Source organism: Mandrillus leucophaeus, unplaced genomic scaffold (assembly GCF_000951045.1).
Source record: "Mandrillus leucophaeus isolate KB7577 unplaced genomic scaffold, Mleu.le_1.0 Scaffold51, whole genome shotgun sequence".
Classification (NCBI taxonomy): Eukaryota; Metazoa; Chordata; class Mammalia; order Primates; family Cercopithecidae; genus Mandrillus; species Mandrillus leucophaeus.
This window is the reverse complement of record NW_012105475.1, coordinates 5,131,371-5,157,599: the sequence shown is the minus strand read 5'-3', so window position 1 is coordinate 5,157,599 and position 26,229 is coordinate 5,131,371. Positions and strand designations below refer to the sequence as shown.

The 26,229-nt window shown below is 39.2% G+C and overlaps 1 protein-coding gene across 2 annotated transcripts in view; it reads right to left on the bottom strand.

Annotated features, from left to right (window-relative positions):
• The window catches only part of YES1 (YES proto-oncogene 1, Src family tyrosine kinase), a 92,731-nt gene that overhangs the window by 20,458 nt on the left and 46,044 nt on the right, over positions 1 to 26,229 (bottom strand). For both annotated transcript variants that reach the window (XM_011996339.1, XM_011996338.1), the window contains exons 2-10: positions 20,371 to 20,649; positions 15,234 to 15,333; positions 11,751 to 11,849; positions 9,798 to 9,901; positions 9,558 to 9,707; positions 6,837 to 6,992; positions 6,499 to 6,678; positions 3,310 to 3,386; positions 686 to 839 (exon numbers count right to left, since the gene is read on the bottom strand). In XM_011996339.1, coding sequence (XP_011851729.1) covers positions 686 to 839; positions 3,310 to 3,386; positions 6,499 to 6,678; positions 6,837 to 6,992; positions 9,558 to 9,707; positions 9,798 to 9,901; positions 11,751 to 11,849; positions 15,234 to 15,333; positions 20,371 to 20,641 — 1,291 coding nt within the window. In that variant the 5' untranslated portion in view covers positions 20,642 to 20,649. The remainder of the gene's footprint in view (positions 1 to 685; positions 840 to 3,309; positions 3,387 to 6,498; positions 6,679 to 6,836; positions 6,993 to 9,557; positions 9,708 to 9,797; positions 9,902 to 11,750; positions 11,850 to 15,233; positions 15,334 to 20,370; positions 20,650 to 26,229) is intronic.

Here is a 26,229-nt window from a genome sequence, read left to right as displayed (position 1 = left end):
ACTCTACCCTGAGCGACACAGTGAGACCCTATCTCGAAAAAACAACAACAAAAACAACAACAAAATACATTACAGATAGGAAGGCATTCCAGATGGAGGTAACTGCACAAAAGTATGGAGGTTGAAAGAAAGCACTATGTCTGAAGCAGGGTCTCTCAATCTTGGTGCCACTACCATTTTGGGCCCGATAATTCTGTGTTGTGGGGGGTCTTGCCTGCACATTTCTGTACACTGTAGGAGGTTCAGCAGTATACCCGGCCTCTACCCACTAGATGTCGGCAGTAGCCCCCAGGTTGTAACCACCAAAAACGTCTCTAGACATTGTCAGATGTCCCCTGGTGAGTGGCGGTACTGGGCAATATCTCTTCTGATTGAGACCCTCTGGCCTTTCTAGGAAAGAAATTAAAACAGGTTTGTTGTCATGTCAAATGAAGTATAAAGAGGCTACCATTTACTATACGTATAATGCAAAGGATACCTAGTCAAGTTCTTTCTCGGAGGAAATAACTATCAGAAAGCCATAGTGGTATTTACTGTACATGATTTTATGAATGAAATCAAAGTCTCTATGATTCTTCTGAGGGAACCTAGAACAATTCTTATTCTGGAAAACTCTGTATAGTCAAGAGAGTTAAGCAAAACACAGAACACTACATTACAAGCTTTTATGTAAAAGTAATTTTACCTTGTCTTGCTGTGTATTCATTGTCTTCAATTAACCTTGCTAAACCAAAATCTGCTATTTTGCACACAAGATTTTCTCCTACAAGAATATTAGCAGCCCGAAGATCTCGGTGAATATAGTTCATTCTTTCAATATATGCCATACCATCAGCAATCTTGGAAAAACAAAAAACACAAGACATATGATACAAAGGGAAGCAGAGAGAAGACAATTATGGTTAATATCAAATTGTGTCACTGAAAATCATACTATCTGAAGTAGATGATGGTAACAGGGTATAGTCTAGAAGATAACACAGGAAAACCAGAAAACATAGTAAAAATGCAGGCTAAATTCAGATTTTAAAAATCTAACACTGGCTGGATGCGGTGGTCCACACCTACAATTCCAGAGTTTGGGAGGCCGAGGCGGGCGGATCATTTGAGGTCACGAGTTCGAGATCAGCCTGGCCAACATGGCGAAACCCCGTCTCTACTAAAAATACAAACATTAGCTGGGTGTGGTGGTGCATACCTGTAATTCCAGCTACTCGGGAGGCTTAGGCAGGAGAACTGTTTGAACCCAGGAGGCAAAGGTTGCAGTGAGCCAAGATTATGCCACACTGCACTCCAGCCTGGGCAACAGAGCGAGACTCAGTCTCAAAAAAAAATAAAATCTAGCATTACTCTGAAGACCAAGACTAACCCTCCTAATGTCTTCGTGTATCAGTGGTATCAGTGGTTAGGAGAAGAGATAAATCACAACGTAATTTAGTGCCTCTGGAAACAAGCTCATCAAGGTCCCTATCAGGCACAATCTAAGATGACACAGTGATAAAGGTATTAACCACAAGGTAGAGGCTCCCAAACTACTGCTTGTAGGCCAAATGTGGCCTGCAGCCTGTTTTTGCATGGCCAGAGAACTAAAACTGTTTTTCACATTTTGAGTGATTGAGACATGGTCTCACTCTGTCATGCAGGTTGGAGTGCAGTGGTGCAATCTTGGCTCACTGCAATCTCATATTCTGGGCTCAAGCAATTTTCCCACCTCAGCCTACTGAGTAGCTGGGACTTCAGGCACGCACCAGCACACCCAGCTAATGTTTGCATTTTTTTGCAGAGATGGGGTTTCACCATGTTGCCCAGGTGCAAAGTGCTGAGATTACAGGACCCATCTTGCACAGCCTGGTTTTTACATTTTTAAAGGGTTGTAAAAAGAAAAAAGTATGACAGATTGGATGTGGCTCACAAAATCTAATTTTTTTTTTTTTGAACAAAAATGGATTGCCAACCTCCCCTACCACAGAGTGTCTAACTCAGAAGCATGAACCCGCCTGGCATATGCCTGTCGCCTATGTATAGTTTCTCAGTATAAAGTTTTTCTGAATTGTCAGATTCTGTGGACATTTGGATGCTAGGAGGTAAGATTCCAAAATCAGCATGTCAACCAAAGCCAATAATAAGGCCTCTCAAATAGCTACCACATATCTGAAGAGAAACTTTTAACAGTTTTCACTGTATATTTAAAACAAAAAGTCAGAAGAGTAAAAAAGTTCCATTTTAAACTGCATATATACCATCTTAATTCTTGTGTTGGACTATAGTAAATAAAAAATTCAGCATACACTTTAGATTACTAATATTTTCTTTGGAACAGCACTCATCCACTTTAATTTTCTTAAAATTATCTGTTGAAATATGAATACATATAGACTTTACATTGTGGAAACATCTATTTTCTTTTTTTCCAAGACAGGAGTCTTGCTCTTGTTGCCCTGGCTGGAGTGCAATGGTGTGATCTTGGCTCACTGCAACCTCCGCCTCCCGGGTTCAAGCGATTCTCTTGCCTCAGCCTCCTGAGTAGCTGGGATTACAGGTGCCCACCACCACGCCTGGCTAATTTTTAGTATTTTTAGTAGAGACGGAGTTTCACCATATTGGCCAGGCTAGTCTTGAACTCCTGACCTCAAGTGATCCACCCACCTCGGCCTCCCAAAGTGCTGGGATTACAAGCGTGAGCCACCGCGCCCGGCCTGGAAACATCTATTTTCTAAGAAACCATATGATACAAGACAGCACTGGACTAAGAGTTATATAGCTGGTTCTAATACTGGTTCTGTTACTAACAAGTTATGTGAGTTTTAGATACCTCCGGTCTTTTGATACTTCATTAATCTGTAACATTAAAAGCTTGCATCGGATTATCTCTAATGTTCCTGCCAGTTCTAAAATTCCATTATTGGCCAGGTAATCCCAACACTTTAGGAGGCTGAGGTGGGAGGATCCTTTGAGCCAAGGACTTTGAGACCAGCCTAAGCAAAATAGAGATCCCTGTGTCTACAAAAAAATATATATTTTAAAAAATTAGCTGGGAATGGTGGCCTGTGCCTGCAGTCCCAGCTACTCAGGAGGCTGAGGTGAGAGGATTGCTGGAGCCCAAGAATTCAAGGCTCTTCAAGCAGGGAGCTATCAGTGCACCACTGCATTCCACCCTGGGTGACAGAATGAGACTCTGTCTCTAAAAAAATAAAAAATAAAAATAAAATCCCACCATTTCACTACATAAACTATAATATTCTGGTAAGATTATTCTACATTTTAATATACACTTTCAATTCAAATGGATACATGCATATATACAGATACCTGAGCAGCCATATCAACCAGCTGTGGAAGCTTCAAATACTTTCCATCTCCTTCCTTAAGGAAATCTAACAAGCTTCCTGTAACAGACAGTAAGATATTCATACAAAATAAGCAAATCTTATATTAGGATTGAAATGAATACTCCACCCCAAATCACAACACAGAACTTCTTAGCTTTTCATTTTTTAAAATTTTGTGCAGTTTTGGAGTTTCTAAATAATTATCTAGATCCCAGAAGAGGTCTCTAAGCTGAAATTTTGAAAACTTCTCCTGATAACATATGCAAAAAAAAAAGAAAATGCATTAACTTTACCTGACAAGAGGCATTTTTTCCTTGCTTTGATCAATATCCCAATTCTGATTCAGGAAGTAGTATTAAATACGTACATAATTTTAAGTAAATCTGATTCAAGAATTCAGACAACTAGGAATATCTTGGGGGTAGTTAAAACTAAATACAGGTAGCTAAATGAGTTGCTGTCGAACTACTGCCGTGACTAAGCTCTCTCTGAAAACTACCAAGTACTATGAAAAACAGCAAAGAAAAAGGCTAGAAGTCTGATTATGGCTTCTCTTTTATTTGTTAAAAGCTTACAATGTACTTGAATTTAATCAAGAGAAAACATCACACAAACCCAAATTAAGGCACATTTAAAACATAAAAGTGGTCTATTCTCTTCAGAAGTAACAATGCTATGGAAGACAGAGGAAGGTTCAGGAATGGCTCCAGATTAAAGACCAAATAGAAATGACAACTAAATGGAACGCCTGACCACAAACTGGATCGGGGCAGTGTAGTCGGTATACTTACTGGTCCAGAGCTAGGGAAACCAAATTCCAGGCGAAAGAAAAAACGTGAAGAAAATCATGAAAACAAAGAGCAGAACAGTGGGTTTGTGCTGGAGTCCATGGGGCAATGAGTTTGGACAGATTATCAAGGGACAAGTGCTAAGTGAATACCAACATGAGGAATTAAAGAGTTTTAAAAATAGAAAGGACTTTTGTTATCTTGTATTCTAAATCTCTCCCGTCTGGAAATAATTGTTCCCAGTGGTCTGACAACATAGAATTCTACCATGTTCTCCCAATTAAGTAATTTTTAAATTAATATACAGTGCTAAATGGGCTATTAGCCTTACCTTCATTATATTTCTTATGCTCCCAATGTATTTTTTAATTGTTAAAAGTCTTTATCTGAAACTGAGTCTCGCTTAGTCACACAGGCTGGAGTGCAGCGGTGTCATCTTGGCTCACTGAAACCTCTGCCTCCCAGGCTCAAGCCATTCTCGTGCCTCAGCTTCCCAAGCAGTTAGAACTACAGCATGAGCCACCAAGCCCGGCTATTTTTTGTATTTTTAGTAGAGACAGGGTTTCGCTATGTTGGCCAGGCTGGGATCGAACTCCTGACCTCAAGTGATCCACCTGCCTCAGCCTCCCAAAGTGCTGGGATTGGAGGCGTGAACTACTGTGCCTGGCCTGCTTCCAATACCTTGATTTAAACATCTTCCCTCTCCTTTTCTCCTTTTTTTTTTTTTTTTTTTTCCTGAGACAGGGTCTCATTTTTTCACCCCAGATGGAGTGCAGTGGCACAAGCACAGCTCACTGTGGCCTCAACCTCCTGGGCTCAAGCAATTCTCAGGCCTCAGCCTCCCGAGTAGGGACTACATGTGTGTGTCACCATGCCCTGCTAATTTTTTTAGTTTTTGTAGAGATGGGGTTTCACCATGTTTCCCAGGTCAGCCACCATGCCTGGCCCTCCCTTCTCCTCTGGTTCATCTAATATACTCTTTGAAAGGGCATATTTGGCCTGGGTGTGGTGGCTCACACCTGTAATTGCAGCACTTTGGGTGGCCAAGGCAGGCTGATTGCTTGACCCCAGGAGTTCCAAACCAGCCTGGGAAACAGGGAAAAACCCCATCTGTAGAAAAATACAAAAATTATCTATGTGGGGAGGCATGCACCTGTAATCCCAGCTACTTGGGAGGCTGAGATGAGAGGATCACTTGAGCCCAGGGAGGTCGAAGCTGCAGAGAACTGTGACTGCACTCCACCCTGGGGGATAGAGTGAGGCCCCATCTCACAAAAAACCAAAAACAAAAAACAAAACACCAAGCAAACCAAAAAAATGCCGTATTTGGCAACTGTCTGCAGTACACATTCCTTCCAAAGAGCGCCAGGTGCTTCGGGTCTTTAGGTGTGTTCTGGCTATCAATAAATAGGCTGCACCATTTCTTAACTTTCGGTTTCAGTCCCCTTTTGTGGGGAAAACTTTTCCTATAGCAAATACGTAACTTGTAGTTGTCCTTGTCACCACTAGATGGAACTACATCATTGGTCAAGACAGACTACTGGAGAAGGCGACATAATTAGTGACTACTGTATATTATTGGTTCAAGAGTAAAAATAACAATAAAGCAGATCAAATCAAACACATAAAAATCAGGCCTGTCAGCTTATCTGCTCACTTACTAGTTCCTCTTCTAAAGGATCATTTGCACAGGGAAAAAGAGAAAAGAGTATTAATATCTTTATCCTCCCCCTAACCCTGTTACTGAAGATCCCATCTTGTGGTCTAGAGTTTAGGAAAATGAAGAAATTTCCATTGAAAGTAGTGGGAAGGCCAGGCACAGTGGCTCATGCTGGTGATACCAGCACTTTGGGAGGCCAAAAAGGGAGGATTGCTTGAGGCCAGGAGTTCAAGATCAGCCTGGGCAACATAGTTGAGACCCCAGTCTCTATTCAAAAAAAAAAAAAACAGTGGCGAAAAAAGTTCCTAGAAGTCCTGAATATAGGAATGTTTATATTAAAATGAGAAAACTAATTTATTTTAACTTTACCTTATTTGTTTGCTTTAGTACTAAAAATGCAAGTATCTTTCTGATTTTATCATTTTAATTAAATGTGTACAATTTCTATTTTTTACCTTTCTAGCTTTTCCGTTTCTTTTAGCCAAACTTAATTTCAAAATTAATTCAGCTTGCCTACTTTTCCTTTTAAACGTCATACTATCCTCTGGAATAACTGGATAATCACTATTCCATTAAACAAAGTCAGGTTTCTTCTATTCAAATGTCTACAGAAAAATCTTAAATTAGAAAACAGTATACGATAAGTCTATATGCATATAAATAGAAATAAAGACTCTTAAAAATATTATCAACACGAATACCTAGAGATACTAATACATACCTTTTGACATAAATTCAGTGACAATGTAAATTGGCTCTTCAGAAACAACAGCATATAGTGGGACAAGTTTATCATGTCTTAATTTTTTCATTATCTGAGCTTCTTGAAGGAAAGCTTCTGGCATCATTGTACCTGGTTTTAGTGTTTTGATTGCTACTTTTGTGGTTCCATTCCATGTTCCTAAACAACACATTTTATGAATTTATATTTTAAAGGATTTTAGACCAAACTTCAGTAAACAACACTTACCTTAAATAATGAAACATATTTTATCATAAATTGCTGCACTTTAATCCACAGCTAAACAATGACAGAAAACAAAAATTCAGGCTTCTTACCCATCCACACTTCGCCAAAACATCCTTGTCCTAGTTTAACCTCTAGTCGCAAAGATTCTCGAGGGATTTCCCAAGCATCTTTTGCTAGACCTTGAGTCTGAGGTTTCACGGTTGGACACACGGTTGTTAACTTGTGGCATAAACCATCAGCATGTTCTAGATAAATGAATAAACTACACTGTAAAATCAATTACAAAAATTATGGGGTATGTAGTGTATCAATGTTTTAAGTTTAAACTGTAGAAAAACAAAAATAGAAGTCCTTTCGAGTTTTACTCTAAAAACACAAAACAAAAAGGGAGTTGTCCATAAGAAGCAAAACATGAAAAATATATATATAAATATATAATATAAATATATATAAGTGAAATATCTTGTAAAATTTATTGTTAAGGCCAGGCACAGTGGCTCACGTCTGTAATCCCAGCACTTTGAGAGGTTGAGGCGGACGGATAACGAGGTCAGGAGTTTGAGACCAGCCGGGCCAATACGTGAAACGCTGTCTCTACTAAAAATACAAAAACTAGCCGGGCGTGGTGGTGCATGCCTGTAGTCCCAGCTACTCAGGGGGCTGAGTCAGATGAATCGCTTGAACCTGGGAGGCAGAGGCTGCAGTAAGCCAAAATCGTGCCACTGCACTCTAGTCTGGGTGACACAGTGAGATTGACTCAAAGTATATATATATACACACACACACACATATATATTATTTACTAAATACTTAGTATGTATATACTAATATACAGTAAATATATTAGCATATTTGCTACTTAGTATAACTTAAAATATATATATATATTTTAAGTTATTATTTACTAAACACTTAGTATGTTCCAGTACTGTGCTAAATTCGTACTTTACAAATATCTCATATAAATGAAGCTTTGAAAACATATGCAGGCCGGGCGTGGTGGCTCACGCCTGTAATCCCAGCACTTTGGGAGGCCGAGGCGGGCGGATCACGAGGTCAGGAGATCGAGACCATCCTGGCTAACACGGTGAAACCCCGTCTCTACTAAAAATGCAAAAAATTAGCCGGGCGAGGCGGCGGGCGCCTGTAGTCCCAGCTACTGGGGAGGCTGAGGCAGGAGAATGGCGTGAACCCGGGAGGCGGAGCTTGCAGTGAGCCGAGATCGCGCCACTGCACTCCAGCCTGGGCGACTAAGCGAGACTCTGTCTCAAAAAAAAAAAAAAAAAAAAAAAAAAAAGAAAACATATGCAACTTTCCCCCAAGGTCCTGCAGTTAGTAAATGGTAGAGACGGGATTCAAATCAAGGTCTGTCTGCTTCTAAAGTTCTGCCTTTGTACACTGGGTTTTATTAATTTTCAAAGAGAATGTTATCATTAAATGTTATATTTAATAGCTACTAATTTGTAACAGGCATACCAAAAATCAAAGAAAAAGTTTACTTAGGATCATGTAGGAGATTTTTTTTTTTTTTTTTTTTTTTGAGATGGAGTCTCACTCTGTTGCCCAGGATGGAGTGCAGCAGTGTGATCTCAGCTCACTGCAACCTCTACCTCCCAGGTTCAAGTGATTCTCCTGCCTCAGCCTCCCAAGTAGCTGGGCCTACAGGCACACGCCACCACGCCTGGCTAAATTTTTTTGTATTTTAATAAAGATAGGGTTTTGTCATGTTGCCCAGGCTGGTCTTGAACTACTGACTTCAAGTGATCTGTCCGCTTCAGCCTTCCAAAGTGGTGCAATTACAGGTGTGAGCCACCGTGCCAGCCCCTTTTTTTTTTTTAAGAGATGAGGTCTCGCTATGTTGCCCAGACTGTTCTTGAACTCCTGGCCTCAAATGATCCTCCTGCATCAGTAGTTGGGATTAAAGGCACAAGCCACCATGCCTAGCAGGAGACTGATTTTTTAAATAAGGGAGACACAAAGTCAGGGAACCCTAGATTCATAACGGCTTAACTTGTGAATTCTGCTTATACAATCTTTCTTATTGAAAATGAGACATGTTCTCTCCTATTCTAAGTAACCACACAAATTCACATTGTGACAAAGGCAATTACAAGTGATGCCACTGCTTGGTAACATGCTTAATCAATGTGAAGACTGCTGGTTGACTTGACAGACACAGTTTGTAGCTAGCTGTCATTGAAGACATTACCATGGAAACATCCCCTCTCCCGGCTTTCAGGGGCATTCATATACCAAATTAGTAATGAAAAATTTTGAGACAGAAGATTCTAATATTAAATACCTTCAGTCCTTGAAAGACAAAAAATGTCTATAATCACTGTAGGTTAATTTTCTAGGATAAGAAAAATGTATCATCAGACCAAATTTCATTGGATTTTTATTTAGGAAAGCTTATGTGATCCAGCCCATGCAGAGGAAGGTAATCCTTCTGACGTAGCTTTTTCTGCTACCCAATGTTTAGTTTTACTTACTAAGTGTCCATAAATATTTGCTTTTAGGTTTATTTTCACAACGTACATGTGACGAAATGAACTCCAGTGTAAATACTATGCCAGTAAGATATAAGGACTCAAATGATGAGAGTCTATTAGCACATTATCTGAGTAGCACGATTCAAGTACTAAGTATTACCTGTTCCTCCTTTTAAAACTAGATTACAACAGACATTTATTGGGTATGTATTATGTGTAAATAAGTGTGTTAAATCGTAAGAGAAATGAGGATATGAATTTTGTACTCATAAACTAGAATGTGAAGAAATAATTTTTACCTTCGAAATATTCACATACCTGTGTAGTGTTTCACCAATTTCTGCAGAGTATCAAATTGTGCTCTGGTTGTGATATAGTATCCACCATTGTCAAGCTTCCTAATTTTGTAGTGTTTCACATTGTCACCCCTTACCTCATCCCAATCACGAATAGAGAGGGAGTAAGCACCTGGGTGAAAAATAAAAACTTTCACTATATCTTTCTCAAACTACTGCCTCAAGAAATTTTATACTTACACTAATATAACAATATTCATACCTTTAGTAGTTTCACTCTCTCTTACTAAGAAAATACCTCGTTGATTTCCAGGATTCAGAAGTAATCTTTCAGCATCTTTTCTCCCCATTTTGCCAAAATACCATCTGGAAAAAAAATTAAGTGTTTTGAATTGAAAAGTATGAGGTTCAGAAAAATTATACACAAGCGTCAGTAAGAATGGATTGGGATAGGTTTGGATGACAAAGAATAGTTAAGAGAACACAGCTCAAAATACAGGAAAATTTAAGAGTTTTATTGATTAAATAGTAATATCCAAATATTACTGTTAGAATATACTTATACTCTTATAGTATTTCCATGTATTAACTACTCAATATGTCTCTTAAAACTCCACCTGACAGTCACAGGAACAGTAAATGGAGAAGGAAAGGCAGCAAAATAACAGACCCTTTCTGTCAGTGACAAATGGAAATATTAAGACTATGACAGGAAGAATAGAAGTGGTTCCCTGAGGGTAACAGCATCATCATCTGTATTCAGTAAGACACAAGTATATCATACCCAAATTATTAGTAACTCTAAATATGTGTGGGTTTAATTTAATAAGGTTTTGTGAATAAAATGACAGTGTCTGCTGTGGAAGAGCTCACAGAAAACTGCAGAAGACAAAAACAGAAAGTAAGAAGCACCATAGTAGAACAAAGAGTTATTGAGACACATTACAGGTCATTAATAAAAGCAAACAAACATTGATAGAGCACCTATCATATGCAAGGCACTCTGTTAAGTGTTATAATATGAAAATAAAGTAGCATTTATGAATCCCAGATAAACTGGTTTAACCTAAAAGTAGTATGTCACTGAAGGTGAATTTTGACTTTTTAAAAGTTGCAAAAATAGGACACAGAACTCCCATACACCCTACAATAAACCCTACAACTAGGTTCCCCAACAGCTAACACTTTGCTTTGTCATACTCTCTCCGTCTCTCTGTATGTATGTGTGTGCATGTATATATAGATACATATTTTTTCTTAACTAATTTTAAGTTGCAAACATGCTGAATTATTACCTCAAATACTTCAGTGTGTACTTGCTAAAAGAGAAGGATACTTTCCTACATTAACTACAATGCAAGTGCCTAAAATCAAGAGGTTAACAGTCATATAAAACTAACTGAAGGTAATATTTTTTCATGGGCATATTACTTTTATAATCATAAAGTGGTAATAAATCTCTGAAATATTTAAAAATAGTAAAACTTTAAAGAATGTAAGTCTTTGGGCCAGGCGTAATGGCTCACGCCTGTGATCCCAGCACTTGGGTGGGAGGCTGAGGCGGGTGGATCACTTGAGGTCAGGAGTCAGCCTGGCCAACAGGCAAAACCCCGTCTTTACTAAAAATACAAAAATTAGCTGGGCATGGTGGTGCATGCCTGTAGTCCCAGCTACTTGGGAGGCCGAGGCAGGAGAATTGCTTGAGCTTGGGAGGTGGAGGTTGCAGTGAGCCGAGATCACGCCACTGCACTCCAACCTGGGCGACAGAGACAAGACCCTGTCTCAAAAAAAAAAAAAGAAAAATGTAAGTCTCTGATATGTATGGGATGCATATATACACCAATATACCCATCCATACCAGCACACCCCCATATATAAGCTGCAAGTTAAAAAATAAGGGATGATCTGAAGGCAAATTTTTAAAGTGAGACAGTCTGAAAAATATGCAAAAGGTTTACAGATACATATTTAAGTGAAAACACAAAAGAGACTAGGCATAAGGAAATATAATTGATGCAGATTCGTTTATGATCCTACTCTAAGCAAATACTATGATGTTAGTTATTAATTTTTAAGTAACATCTATTAATACGATACATTAGCTGAATTAAGACTGGTATGTAATTCTGTGTGTGTAAAGTTGTGGCTAAGTAGAATGTGCATTAAAACATTTTAAAAATCAAAATAATTAATAAAATATGAAGTAGTGCCATACTCTTCTGCCTGAATGGAATCTGCAGGCGCTACATAATTGCTTGGGATATAACCATTCTTTCCTGTAGCGATTGATCTTGCTTCCCACCAATCTCCTTCCCTGCAACACATAAAACAGCAATCACCGCAAGGTAGACAATTGCCCAAGGTACAAAATATTGCAGTGCTATCTTCCATCTGAAGTAAACGAAGGGTATTACTTTCATTTTTTACTTATACATTCATTGAATCAAGAATTAAACTTGAACGATATTAGAAAATAGGTCACATGAATTAAAGGAAGCACAATTGCATACTGCTGTTCCAAATAAAGCCCCAAAACCCTACACACTTTCAGTTATTAGATTTCTTTTTTTAACACAATTCTTTCAACCTAAGACTATGGTGAATAAAACAATTTGGGAAGTAAATCTTTCAAATTACTCCATTTTTTTTTTTTTTTCTAAAACTTTAAGGTGTAAGCTGCATGCCATAAAATTCCCCCATTTAAGATGTACAATTCACTAGTTTTTAATACATTCAGAGTTGTACAACCATTATCACAATCAATTTTAGAACATTTTCATCGCCCCCAAAAGAAACCCTGTACCCATAAGCAGTCACTCCGCACCCCCAACTCCCTCCAACCACTGGCAACCCCACTCATCAGCTTTCTGTCTGTCTCTATGGATATGCCCACTGCATGCACTTCATATAAATGGAAACATGTCATTTATGTGGTCTTCTGTAACTGACTTCTTTTACTTGGAATAATTTTTTAAAGGTTCATCTAGGTTATAGCATGTGTATCAGTAGTCCATTCTTTATTGCCAAATGCTTTTCTCTTTATAGTACATAAAATTGTAATATTCTTTTTTACTCATTTTAGATAAAAAACAAAAAAACAAAAAAACAAAAACAACACAATGCTCTAACATTCCTGTAGCCAAACAATTAACAATGAGCAATAAAGTTAAAAACTGAATTGATGGGCCAGGCGCAGTGGCTCAAGCCTGTAATCCCAGCACTTTGGGAGGCTGAGGCAGGCAGATCACCTGAGGTCCGGAGTTCAAGACCAGCCTGGTCAACATGGGGAAACCCCGTCTCTACTAAAAATACAAAAATTAGCCAGACGCAGTGGCGTGCACCTGTAGTCCCAGCTACCTGGGAAGCTGAGGCAGCAGAATCGCTTGAACCTGGGAGGTGGAGGTTGCAGTGAGCCCAGATCATGCCAATGCACTCCAGCCTGGACAACAGAATGAGACTCCATCTAAAAAAAAAAGAAAGAAAAAAGAAAGGAAAAAAAAAAAAAAAAAACCACTGCATTTCTGGTCGGGCGCAGTGGCTTACGCCTGCAATCCCAGTACTTTTGGAGGCTGGGGTGGGCAGATCACCTGAGGTCAGGAATTCGTGACCAACCTGGCCAACATGGTGAAACCCTGTCTCTACTAAAAATACAAAAATTAGCTGGGAGTGGTGGTGTGTGCCTGTAATCCCAGTTACTCAGAAGACTGAGGCAGGAGAATCGCTTCAATCTGGGAGGCAGAGTTTGCAGTCAGTCAAGATCATGCCATTGCACTCCAGCCTGGGTGACAAGACCAAAACTCCATCTCAAAAAAACAAAAAACAAAAAAACCCTGAATTTCTAGACTAATGCATACTTATAAACATGTTATCTAGAAATATTCCAGTAAGACCAAAATTAAACTATAATTCAGAACATGAGAACTATGTGTGGTTTATAACACGTAAGCCCTCATTTTTTCAAAATTAATGTGAAAAGACCAAATATAATGAGTGTTTAAACAGGAAGACAGATATGGGATTTGTTACTAAAGATTAAATGCATGTTTTGCTTCACTGAAGACAAAAATTGAAAAGGTACTGTCCAAATTAAAATGTTATCAATGCCTAGATAAATTTGCTCTCTAGAAAACGAATGGAAAATCCCTCAGTAATTCAAATATTTAGAAACTCATGCACTTGGTTTGTGGTTCCTCATATATACTAAGCACTTTGAGATACATAAACCAAAAACCTTGTATTTGATCCTGCTAAGCATTCATTGATTCATTCTACCATTACTGAACACCTATCAAGTGACAGACTTTAGAGTGTGCTGGAAATAAAAGTAAAAAGACAGTCCTTGACTTCAAGGAATTCACAGTCTAGAGCTGGGTTTTGCAACTTCAGCACTACTGACACCTTGGACTTGATCATTCTTTGCTGTGGGAGGCTGTTGTGCGCATTTTAAGATATTCACCAATGTCCCTGGCCTCGACTCACTAGAAGACAGTGGCAGCACCCCAACTGTGACAACCAAAAATGTCTCCAGATATTGACAAATGTCCCCTGGGTGATTCTGTCCCAGGTTGAGAACCACTGGTCTAAAAGAATGACAAGCAAGTGACAAATTGTAATTCAAAATGTGATGAGAGCTATGATTGAGGTTTGCATAGGTTGCTATGTAAACACCTAAGAGAGAGACTTAATTCAGCAGGGGATAGGACTGGGCCAGGCAGGGGAGGAAGAATGTAAGGAAAGGCATCCTTGAGAAAGGACATATTAACTATATTTTGAAGGGTGAGCAGGATTAACTAAATAAAGGAAAGAAATGGAAAGATGAGACATCACATTCCAGAAAAAAGAAACAGTATGTGTGAAAGCATGAGAGTATGAGAAACTCCAGCATACTCAGAAAATTGCAAGTAATTCAGTATGCCTGGGTAGTAGAGTCAGAAGAGGGGAGAAGCACATAGTAAATTCTCAATGAATGATGGCTGTTATCATTGTTGTTTTCCTTTTATCTTGATGGCAAGTGGTAGGTACTGAGTAATTTTAAAAGTAGAAGGATATGACCATATTTTATGTTCTGGAACAATAACTGGTAGCAGATGGGAAGAAGGATGGAAGAAAACATGACTGGAAGCAAACAGACCATAAATACATATTTTGAGAAGCTACAGAGTGGTCATTATGCTTGCTAATGAAATTATTCGATCTACTTTCTACAATGAGCATCAAATTTTCTACAGTGTACCTCTAGACTTTAAAAGTCTAAGAGTCACATAAGGAATAAAACAACTTAATTTCATCAGTTGGAAAGTACATGGGTTCCTTACCCAACTTTTTCCTTTTTTTTTTTTTTAATAGAATGAGATAAGATCTTTAAACCATCTGGTACTTAGAAAAATAGGAGCATCGAATTCTCTTCCTAAAATTAAAAAAAAAAAAAATACACTTACATGTACCCCCCTCAATAACTCTTCATTCTTAAATCTCTGTTTATGGCAGAACCACAGCAGCACAAATGGTAGAAGTAATAACTTCTGGCTACAGCAGCAGTGTTACGACATGCCTCTAAAGAAGCCAATGCATCGTTAAACCCAGTGGGCAGCCCATGCCCTACCTCTCTCATCTCTGGATCAACAACTAGCTCAGCAGTTTCAGTGTAAAGACCAGATTTCTGTCAGTATTTCTCTCACAAAATATTCACGACACTTACGTATTGTTAATTATTTGAAATCTTTCACCCTTCTTAAATGAAAGGTCTTCTGTAGTTCTAGCTTCATAATCATATAAGGCCACAAATATAGTAACACCACCTATCAGAGGGAAAAAACACCAAGGTAAATTATGTAGCTAAGTTAACAAAACAGAAAAAAAGAACTATTGCCAGCCCAAAAAGAGAAAAAAAAAAAAAGCTTAAGGATAGTTTTTACTGTAGTCTCCAGAAACTATTTTTAGAAGTTGGAGCTACTGAATAATTTTAAAGTAGAGAGACATGACCATATTTTATGTTCTGGGACAATAACTCAATAACTGGTAGTAATAACTAGTCTTAAACTGTCTGAAGACCTTCCATACTACTACTATATTCTGCAAATTGTAAAACTCTGTAGACTTGGAGAAACAAATTTAATTTTGTTTCTTTTTTTGAGACGAAGTCTCACTCTGTCACCCAGGCTGCAGTGCAGTGGTGTGATACCGACTTGCTGTAACCTCTGCCTCCTAGGTTCAAGCGACTCTCATGCCTCACCCTCCTAAGTAGCTGGGATTACAGGCATGTGCCACCACACCTAGTTAATTTTTTTCTATTTTTAGTAGAGACCGGGTTTCACTGGGTTAGCGAGGCTGGTTTTGAACTCTGGCCCCAAGTGATTCGCCCGCCTTAGCCTCCCAAAGTGCTGGGATTACAGACGCAAGCCACTGTGTCCAGTCAACAAATTTAATTTTGACTCATGGTAGCAACATCTCTGGCTTGGAAATGTAGTCAAATTTCAAATCAATTATTTGACAGAAAAAGCACTGATAAGCACTATAAACAAGTGGGGCAGTGTTCTTCATATAAATAATGAATGAACAATTACATCTAATCATTACCAGTAATAACTAATTTACTAGTTCTAGCAAAATTATTACATATTTAACACTTAAAGATAAAAATGTCATGTTCTGTCTTAAATGGCATCAGGTGGTCACAGCAGCTCCTCATGTCTGTAATCTCAGCACTTTGGGAGGCCAAGGTGGGCGAATCACTTGAGGCCAGGAGTTTGAGACCTGCTTGGTCAACATGGCGAAAACCCGTCTGTACTAAAAATACAAATATTAGCCAGGCATGGTGGCGCATGCCTGTAATTCCAGCTACTCGCGAGGTTGAGACAGGAGAATCGCTTGAAACCTGGAGGTGGAGGTTGCCATGAGCCGAGATTGTGCCACTGCACTCCAGGTTGGGCGACACAGCGAGACTCTGCATCAAAAAAATAAAATAAAATAAAATGGTATGATGATATGAATTATAAAGTATAAATTCAAAAACTAAACTGTCATATTTAGCATTATGTGCAGATGCTTAAAGAGATTAGCATCCTGAACAGCCAAACTATTATTTGCAAACAAAACAAATAATAAAACAGATGTATACAATATGCATGACCATTTCAATGTTAAAATTATTCAAGGCAGGCATTCAGGTTAAAAACCCCATAATAAATTAATATTCTTTTTAAAAACGGTATATATTTATTGTATACAACAGGATGCTTTGAAATATGTCTACTTGTGAAATGGCTAACTAGAGCTAATTAACATATGCATTGCATCACATATCATTTTTGTGGTGAGAACACTTAAAATTTCGTTAGTAGTTTTCAAGAATACAATATATTGCTAACCGTGTTTTACAATAGATCTCTTGCCTCCTCCTATCTAAATTTTGTATCCTTTGGCCAACATATTTTTAATTTGAATATATATATGCTGTACTCAATATAATCCCACTGACTTGTCAGATCAAAAAAAATTTTTTTCTTTCTTGAAATGGAGTCTTGCTCTGTTGTCTAGGCTGCAGTGCAATGGCACAATCTTGGCTCACCACAACCTCACCTCCTGGGTTCAAGCGATTCTCCTGCCTCACCGTTCTGAGTAGCTGGGATTACAGGTGTGCACCTCCATGCCCCGCTAATTTTTGTATTTTTGTAGAGATGGGGTTTCACCATGTTGGCCAGGCTGGTCTCAAACTCCTGACCTCAAGTGATCTACCTGAGTTGGCCTCCCAAAGTGCTGGAATTAAAGGTGTGAGCCACCGTGCCCGGACGACATCTTTATTTGGATGTCTAATAAGCATTTAAAATCTATTACAAAACAAAGCTCTTGATTTTTGTCCTCTAACCTGTACCCAAGTCTTTCCTATCTAAGTAAATGGCCCTACTATCTAATCAGGTACTCAAGCCAAGTCCATTACTAGTGCTATCAGTTTTACCTCTAATATACTTACTATTTACTTTCCATTTCCACTGCTGCTACCCTAACCCAAGTCCTTGTCATCTCTCATTGGGGCTGGGTGGACTACTGAAAGTGCTAGTCTCATCTGCTTCTACACAGCTTCCCTACTATCCATTCTCCACACAGCTATCAGAGACCGTTTTTCCGCAAAAGAAAATTCAATCATGCAAATCCTTTCTTAATCTCTTCAGTAGTTTCTTCCTAGCTTTGAATAAAACCTAAACTCCCTACCAGTCTATGGGGTCCTGAGTAATTGTGGTCTCCTAACTCTTCAATCCCATATTATACAATTCTCCCCTCTGTTTATACTCAAAACTTCCAAGTCTCCCTGTATCTCCTAAATGTTGCATTTGTTATTCCCTCTCTCTAGAAAGCTCTTTCCCAGGATTGCACATAGGTAGGTCATTCTGGCTAATCAAATCTCAGCTCAAGGTCGGGAGTGGTGGCTCACGCATGTAATTCCAGCACTTTGGGAGGTCAAGGCGGGTGCATCACCTAAGTCAGGAGTTCAAGACCAGCCTGGCCAACATGGCGAAACCCCGTCTCTACTAAAGTACAAAAAAAGTTAGCCGGGTGCCGTGGTGCATTTCTTATCTTAGCTACTCGGGAGGCTGAGGCACGAGAATCGCTTGAGCCTGGGAGGTGGAGCTTGCAGTGAGCTGAGATTGCGCCACTGCACTCCAGCCTGGGTGACAAAGGGAGACTCCATCTCCCTCCCCCCCCCCAAAAAAAAATCTCAGTTCAAATGATTTCTTTTTGAGATAGCTTTCCCTGATTAACTGTAAGGCCTTCACCATCATTCTAGTTAGTTCCTTCACAGCATTTAAGGATCATTAATCATCCATCCTGTTTAGTTGTTTATTCACTAATTATTGTCCAACCCTCTATAATGTAAGCTCCATTAGGGCAGAAACCTTGTTTGTCTTGCTCAACTCTCCATACCTGATACACAGACACTGAGTTAATAAATGAATACCCCTAATGGAGTATTTTATATAAGTAAATTGCTTTAGGTAACTAAAGTGTGTCTTTTTTTTTTTTTTTGGAGACGGAGTCTCGCTCTGTTGCCAGGCTGGATTTGCAGTGGTGCAATCTTGGCTCACTGCAACCTCCATCTCCTGGGTTCAAGCCATTCTCCTGCCTCAGCCTCCCGAGTAGCTGGGATTACAGGCACGAGCCACCATGCCCAGCTAATTTTTTTGTATTTTTAGTAGAGATGGAGTTTCACCATGTTGGCCAGAATGGTCTCGATCTCTTGACCTTGTGATCCGTCCGCCTCAGCCTCCCAAAGTGCTGGGATTACAGGCATGAGCCACTGCACTCAGTCTAAAGTGTGCCTTTAAGTATCAATATTCAACCATTTTAGATCACTATCTTTCCCAAACATAATTCTAAAAGTAAACTTTTGCTAAAGACTGAGAAATGCCCTCATGGCCATCTACTACTTAAGTATTCAGTTAGGGGGCTGGAATTAAGACTGTAATTGACTTAATATGCATAACTTCTCAAATGAAGTCTAACAGAATCAGTGTACGGCAGTCCTATGGCTTTTTTTTTTTTTTTTTTTTTTGCGATAGAGTCTTGCTTTGTCACCCAGACTGGAGTGCAGTGGCGCAACCTCGGCTCACAGCAATCTCTGCCTCCTGGGTTCAAGCACTTCTCATGCCTCAGCCTCCCGAGTAGCTGGGACTACAGGCACACACCACCACGCCTGGCTAATTTTTTTGTAATTTTAGTAGAGACAGTGTTTCGCCATGTTGCCCAGGCTGGTCTTAAACTCCTGAGCTCAGGCAATCTGCCCGCCTCGGCCTCCCAAAGTGCTGGGATTACAGGTGTGAGTCACTGCGCCTGGCCTTGCTATTGTTTTTGGTTCAGTTGGAACAGACTGAAGAAACAAATGTATAGTCAGTCCATGCTTGTAGCGGAGATTTATCTTTTGCCCCCACTGGCTATTAACGAGGACATATATTGCTTGATTTGACGCTGGCAGCTGTTTTGCCAAGCCTAAGGATAAAGACACTCCCAAGGGCTGCAGAAGAGAGATAAAGAAATCTGAGTCCTTGATGACACCACAGAACTGCTGTGTCAGGGAACCCTGAAACTCACCCTACCTTTTTAAGCCAGCTATACTTCGTTACTTCAATGAAAAAGCATCCTGATATGGGACCCTTTACAAAAGAGCTCATTTTCTCTCTTTTAAAACTGTTTGAATCTACTTTTTTAAGAACCTTCCTTCTCCATGAAAGGTTGTCAACTATCACTTCTTGCTATTCTGTAAAAGGATATGATAATGTAATAATTGGAATTCTGGAACAGGACAATAAATCTGAGCTCTCCTACTTACTGTGACGTGGGGGAAAAATCATTTCAACTCTCTGAGCTTTAGGATTTTTCTTTTTTAAATCAGCAGCATCTGGGAGAAACATTCTATTATCACTACTTCACTGTCACTTAATTAACATCTATTAAGTAACTACTATAAGCCTTAAGCACTTTACAATCCTGAGAAGTTGTCAAATTCTTGAGGGAAAGGTATATGTTTTTAATCTTTATGTTCCCAGTGCCTACCACACAGTGGGGTGGGTGGGGGGAGCTCAATAACTATTTGAATAATGAGTTAATAAAATAATTAATGACATGATCCAGTACATAATCACCATCAGGTTACCACCAATTTTCCAGAACCATACCCATGTATACAATAAAACTAATTTTTATGTTAGAGACTAATTTTCACATACAATTATTTGAGAAGTCCTCAGGTAAGGTATCTTTCTTAAAGGCAGATAAGACTTAAGTATATATTACCCAAGGTGATGTTCTCAGACAGACAATGTACTTGTCCATTTAAATCTCACCTGTTAAACCAGCAGGATATGAACTTGGCACCACTGAGAATGAGGAAGATGCACCTCCAAAAGGTGTTACCCCTGAGGATCCTCCAAATGGTGTCATGGAAAGACTGCTGAAATTAACTGCTGTTCCCTTTGCTGAAGATGACGGACATGGTGACGCTGTAGTGGGTTCTGCTCCATAATGGCTCACACTTGTACTGACAGGCTCTGGAGTATTTTCAGGTCTGTATTTAATGGCTGGACTTTTGTTCTCTTTACTTTTAATGCAGCCCATTATCAAATCTACAGAGACGATAAAACAAATATTTTGAGAGTCAGTTAATACACAGGACACTTCAAAAAGACAGGGTTTGAAAAATCATTTTAAGAAAAGCATCTGCCATTCCTGCAAAAAGGAACATTAACAAAACAAAAAGAAGAAAGCTGGAAATGAGGTCTCTTCCCCTCATTTATCTTTATTACAATTTGCAAAAGCCCTACTCCAATCGCTTCGTTCTCCAACTCAATCACCTTTAATAGTCCAATGACAACATGCCACAGTATACTGGGAAAACCATGGCTCTGAAGCCAGAGAGGCCTAAATTTGAATCCTGGCTTCCTACTTAGTAGTGGCGTGATCTCAGGGTATGTTGCTTAACCTCTATGCACTCCAGTTACTTGAAAAAATATCGCCAGGTGCGGTGGCTCACGCCTGTAACCCCAGCACTTTGGGAGGCCAAGGCGGGCGGATCACGAGGTCAGGAGTTTGAGACCATCCTGGCTAACATGGTGAAACCCCGTCTCTACTAAAAATGCAAAAAATTAGCTGGGCGGAGCTTGCAGTGAGCTGAGATCGTGCCACTGCACTCCAGCCTAGGGGACAGAAATTCCAACTCAAAAAAAAAAAAAGAAAAGAAACAAAAAAAGTATCTGGGGGCCAGGCACCGTGGCTCACGTCTGTAACTGTAACATTTTGGGAGGCCTAGGCAGGCCAATCACTTAAGGTCAGGAGTTCGAGACCAACCTGGCCAACATAGTGAAACCCTGTCTCTGCTAAAAATACGAGAATTAGCTGGGCGTGGTGGTGCACACCTGTAATCCCAGCTACTAGGGAGGCTGAGGTACGAGAATCACTTGAAACCGGGAGGCAGAGTTGCAGTGAGCTGAGATTGTGCCAGTGCACTCCAGTCTGGGTGACCAAAAAAATAAAAAATAAACAAGTATCTAGGTGATAAAATTATCCGTAAAAAAAAGAAGAAAGACAGAAAACACAATAGAAAAAAAAAAAGAGAGAAAAACCTACCTCATAAAGTTTACCATGAAGATTAACTGTATTACAAATTCTAGACAATCTGGCACACAATGGGTACTAGCAAATACTGTTGTATTCTGTCTATACCAGCACTATGCCAACAGAAATATAATCTAAGTCACAAATGTGAGCCACATAATTTAAAATTTTCTAATTTAGTGTAGCCATATTAAAAAATAGAAAGAAACAGGTAAAATTAACTTCAGTATTTTATTTAACCCAGTATATCAAAAACATTTATTTCAACATGTAACCAATATAAACATTTTAATGACTTTTTTTCCCATACTGAGCCTTAAAAATCTAATGTGTACTTTGCACTTGGAGCACGTCGCAATTGGACTAGACATATTTCAAGGCCTCAAGAGTTGTATACGGCTAGTGGCTATCATACAGCACAAAGTAGATCTGTATCATTTCCCTTTCCTGTCAATGAAAACACTCCTAATGCTCACCAAACGTAACCCCAACCTATCTTTTCAACCTTTCCAACTTTATTTCCTACTGTCCTCACACTTAATGCCACACACACACACAAATCTTGTTTCCCCAATGCATATGCCCTGTGCTTTCCCATTCTGGGTTTCTTTTTCCCCCTTCTAAAATTGTCTCTGTCCAAAGTATTCTCCCCACCTCTCTACCTGCTAAAATCCTATCCTTTCACTGATGGTCATCACCAATGTTACTTTTCCATTCAGGCTTTCCTTATAATCAGTAAAATATCCTCTCTCTTAAAATCCACAATGTACCTTTGGGGAGGTTTTCTTATGAGGCTCACTTTAGTCCATTTTATATACCATTTTTTATTTACTGCTCTAATCCCAACCTACCCCCAAATTAATGGCAATACATTCCTTCAAAGCAAGAGTTGTGCTTTACTCATCACTTACCTACCGTATTATCTACCATATAGGTTTACTAACATTACAAAATCTGCATTATTCACTTTCTACAAAAGCATTAATATAGAATTCATTAATTCACTTACTTTCAAAGGTCATTCCTATTTGTATAGTTTTTCCCTTTCTATGACATTCAAAAGGAAGTAGGTGAGTGATGGCCGCCTCATAAATTCTGAAAGACTGAACATTTACAACCTCAGCTGTGTAATAATAATTTAAAATGTAGCTACAAATATTAAAATAGAAGCAGTCTCAGAACCTCAGAATTGGATTTTAGATCATTCTCTTAAATGGGCATATTCTAAAGATGTGACAGTTAAGAATAAGCATCAAAATATAACCGGGGCCAGGCGTGGTGGCTCATGCCTGTAATCCCAACACTTTGGGAGGCCAAAATGGGTGGACACTCTGAGGTCAGGAGTTCTAGACCAGCCTGGCCAACATGGTGAAACTCCATCTCTATTAAAAATACAAAAATTAGCTGGGCACGGTGGCAGGCGCCTGTAATTCCAGCTACTTGGGAGGCTGGTGCAGGAGAATCGCTTGAACCTGGAAGGCGGAGGTTGCCATGAGCCAAGATTGTGCCATTGCACTCCAGCCTGGGCGACAAGAACGAAACTCCATCTCAAAAACAAACAAACCAACCAACAATCAAAAACCCACAACTGGATCTGGAAACTTATTACATGGTTAGCCTTTTGTATCTATGGGTTCTGCATCCATGGAGTCAACCAAGAAACAAAAGTTTCAGAAAAAAATTGTGTCTGTACTAAATATGTACAGACTTTTTTTTCCTTGTCATTATTCCCTAAACAACACAGTACAATAACTATTTACATTGTATTAAGTATTATAAGTAATCTGGAGACAATTTAAAGCATATGGGGGACTGGGCGCAGTGGCTCACACCTGCCATCCCAGCACTTTGCAGGGCCAAGGTGGGTGGATCACTTGAGGTCAGGAGTTTGAGATCAGCCTGGCCAACATGATGAAACCCTGCTTCTACTAAAAATACAGAAGTTAGCCACGTGTGGTGGTGCGCACCTGTAGCCCCAGCTACTCGGGAGGCTGAGGCAGAAGAATCGCTTGAACCTGGGAGGCGGAGGTTGTAGTAAGTCAAGATTGTGCCACTGCACTCCAGCCTGGGTGAAAGACTGAGACTCTGTCTTACAAACACAAAGAAAACAAACAAACAAAAAAGAGCATATGGGGGATTTGTGCACAGGTTATATACAAATACATGCTATTTTATATCAGGGACTTGAACATCTGGGGATTTTGGTATCCACAGGAGGTCCTAGAAGGCTCTACAATTTTCCATGGATCTTGAGGGATGACTAAAGTGAAAATACCGTAAAGGAATTATAAGCTAATAAAAGGCAGTTGCTTCTAGAAGTATTTAAAAAATTAAAGGTAAGTAGCTTCACAATCTAAAGTTGGAAAAGTCTTTTAAAGTATAAAGTAAAAGTAGGAACCTTAAAGGAAAAGACGAACAGATATGATTAAGTAACTTCCACATTGAGTGGGGCAGGGTTGGGGACAAAAGTTTAAGAGAAGCTAAAATATCTTTGTACTTGCTCATGCCTTCTTGTTCTCTCAATATATAACAAATGTACACATGTGGAATCTGGCTGACATTCTTAATACAGACAACTCTTATGCATGAAAAGAAAAAGCCCAATAGAAAAACATGAAAACCTATCAAGGGACAATTCACAACACAGGAAAAGCCAACTAACATAGGAAAACGCAACCAATCTTCCCAGTCTTCCAAGAAATGTACATTATAAGAAGATACCTTTTGTGATTATCAGACTGAAAGATTTTGACTAAATATACTTAAGCCTGAAGGGAAAATTGTAACAATCAATACATATCCACAAAATATGTAAAAACTGGGAGAGGGAAAGGTCCACTGTTCCCCACCCCACTTCTGTTAGGGCCAAGCACTGTTCTTTGCCTTTAAAAAAGAAAAAAAGTTCAACTGTAAAAATTTTAAAAGTTGGTACAAGAAATTTGCACAATTACCTGCATCCAAGTCTAAATATTAAGAAAACAGTATTAACTATTACATAAATTATACATAAGAATGGCAGTTGTATGAAGGAGGAAAAATTATGGGGGAAACCCATAATACTGTAATTTAAATTGAGAGGAGGCCAACTGGGAAATACCATGTCAATTCACAACAGAGGCTCCTATAATTACCCACCTACCTCAGTTTCCATTCCCAGCTTAATTCCCCATCCTCACCTCCTTTACCCATAACCATCTTAAAGTCTTCTTTCCTCAAAAGTCACACCTTTTCCTCTCACCCTATCAAGTCTTCCATTACTATGCTTAACCTGTCTTCCAGCCTCATTTTCTTAATCCAGAGTCCTGAGCCCAATGCCTCACATCTATGCACTTATCTTTCCAATAACTTTAGGATATCCCATCATTTTCAGTCCAGTTCCAACAGCACCCCAGTATCAATCCACAGGACCATCATTGCTGCTCGTCTCATTTAGAAATATTACTAATGTGATATGTGATTCACATTTTTAAGTAAACTTCAGGTACAATATGAGTTAAACTGATTTTTATGGGTTGTCTTAGAAATGTTAACATCATAGCTGGGCACGGTGGCTCATGCCTGTAATCCCAGCACCTTGGGAGGCCAAGGTGGGCGGATCACCTGAGGTCGGGAGTTTGAGACCAGCCTGACCAACGTGGAGAAACCCTGTCTAACTAAAAATACAAAATCAGCTGGGCATGGTGGGGCGTGCCTGTAATCCCAGCTACTCGGGAGGCTGAGGCAGGAGAATCACTTGAATCCAGGAGGCAGAGGTTGCGGTGAGCCGAGATTGTGCCATTGCACTCTACCCTGGGCAACAAGAGTAAAACTCCATCTCAAAAAAAAAAAAAAGGTAACATCATTTAAAACATTTATGTGGAAACCTCCCTATTGGATATTATACTGATTACCAGAGTAACAAAATTTATCTGTAGGCCAAAGTTTTAACGAAGTGGAGAGTAACACCACAATTAAGGTAGAAGACAGAGGAACAGATTTTTTGGACCAGGTTCAGATGGTTTGTTTAGGTTCATGCTGTGAAGTCTGGTGGGGGATTAATAATATGTTTAAAGCTCAGAAAAAGGTGGAAGCTAGAGACAGATTAAACAAAAATAGTTTCATAGTTTATCTGAACCTTTTAAAGATAATAAAACTCTCAAACAAGGTACAGATTTAGAGGAAATCAAAAGAATTAACACAATGTTGGAGGACACCTACATATAAGGATAAGACAGGGAGAGAAATTTGGAAGCAACCATTAGAATTGGCAATACTTCCATAAATACAAAAACATAGAAAAGAGAATCATCAACTTCAAGACACTGGCAGGTTTGGGAAAGAGTTACAACCATATATACACACACACAATGTATATGTATGTATGCTACATATATATCTGTAGCAATTTTTTCATTACAGCAATTTTTCATTTCATTTGAGACAATTTTTTCATTATAAGCAAACAGAGAAAATGTTAGTGTTAAATGTGGATAAATTATTTTTGTTTTAAGTATTTTATAATTTAACACCTTTTTTTTTTGAGACAGAGTCTCGCTCTGTTGCCCAGGCTGGAGTGTAGTGGTGTGATCCTGGCTCACTGCAACCTCCCCCTC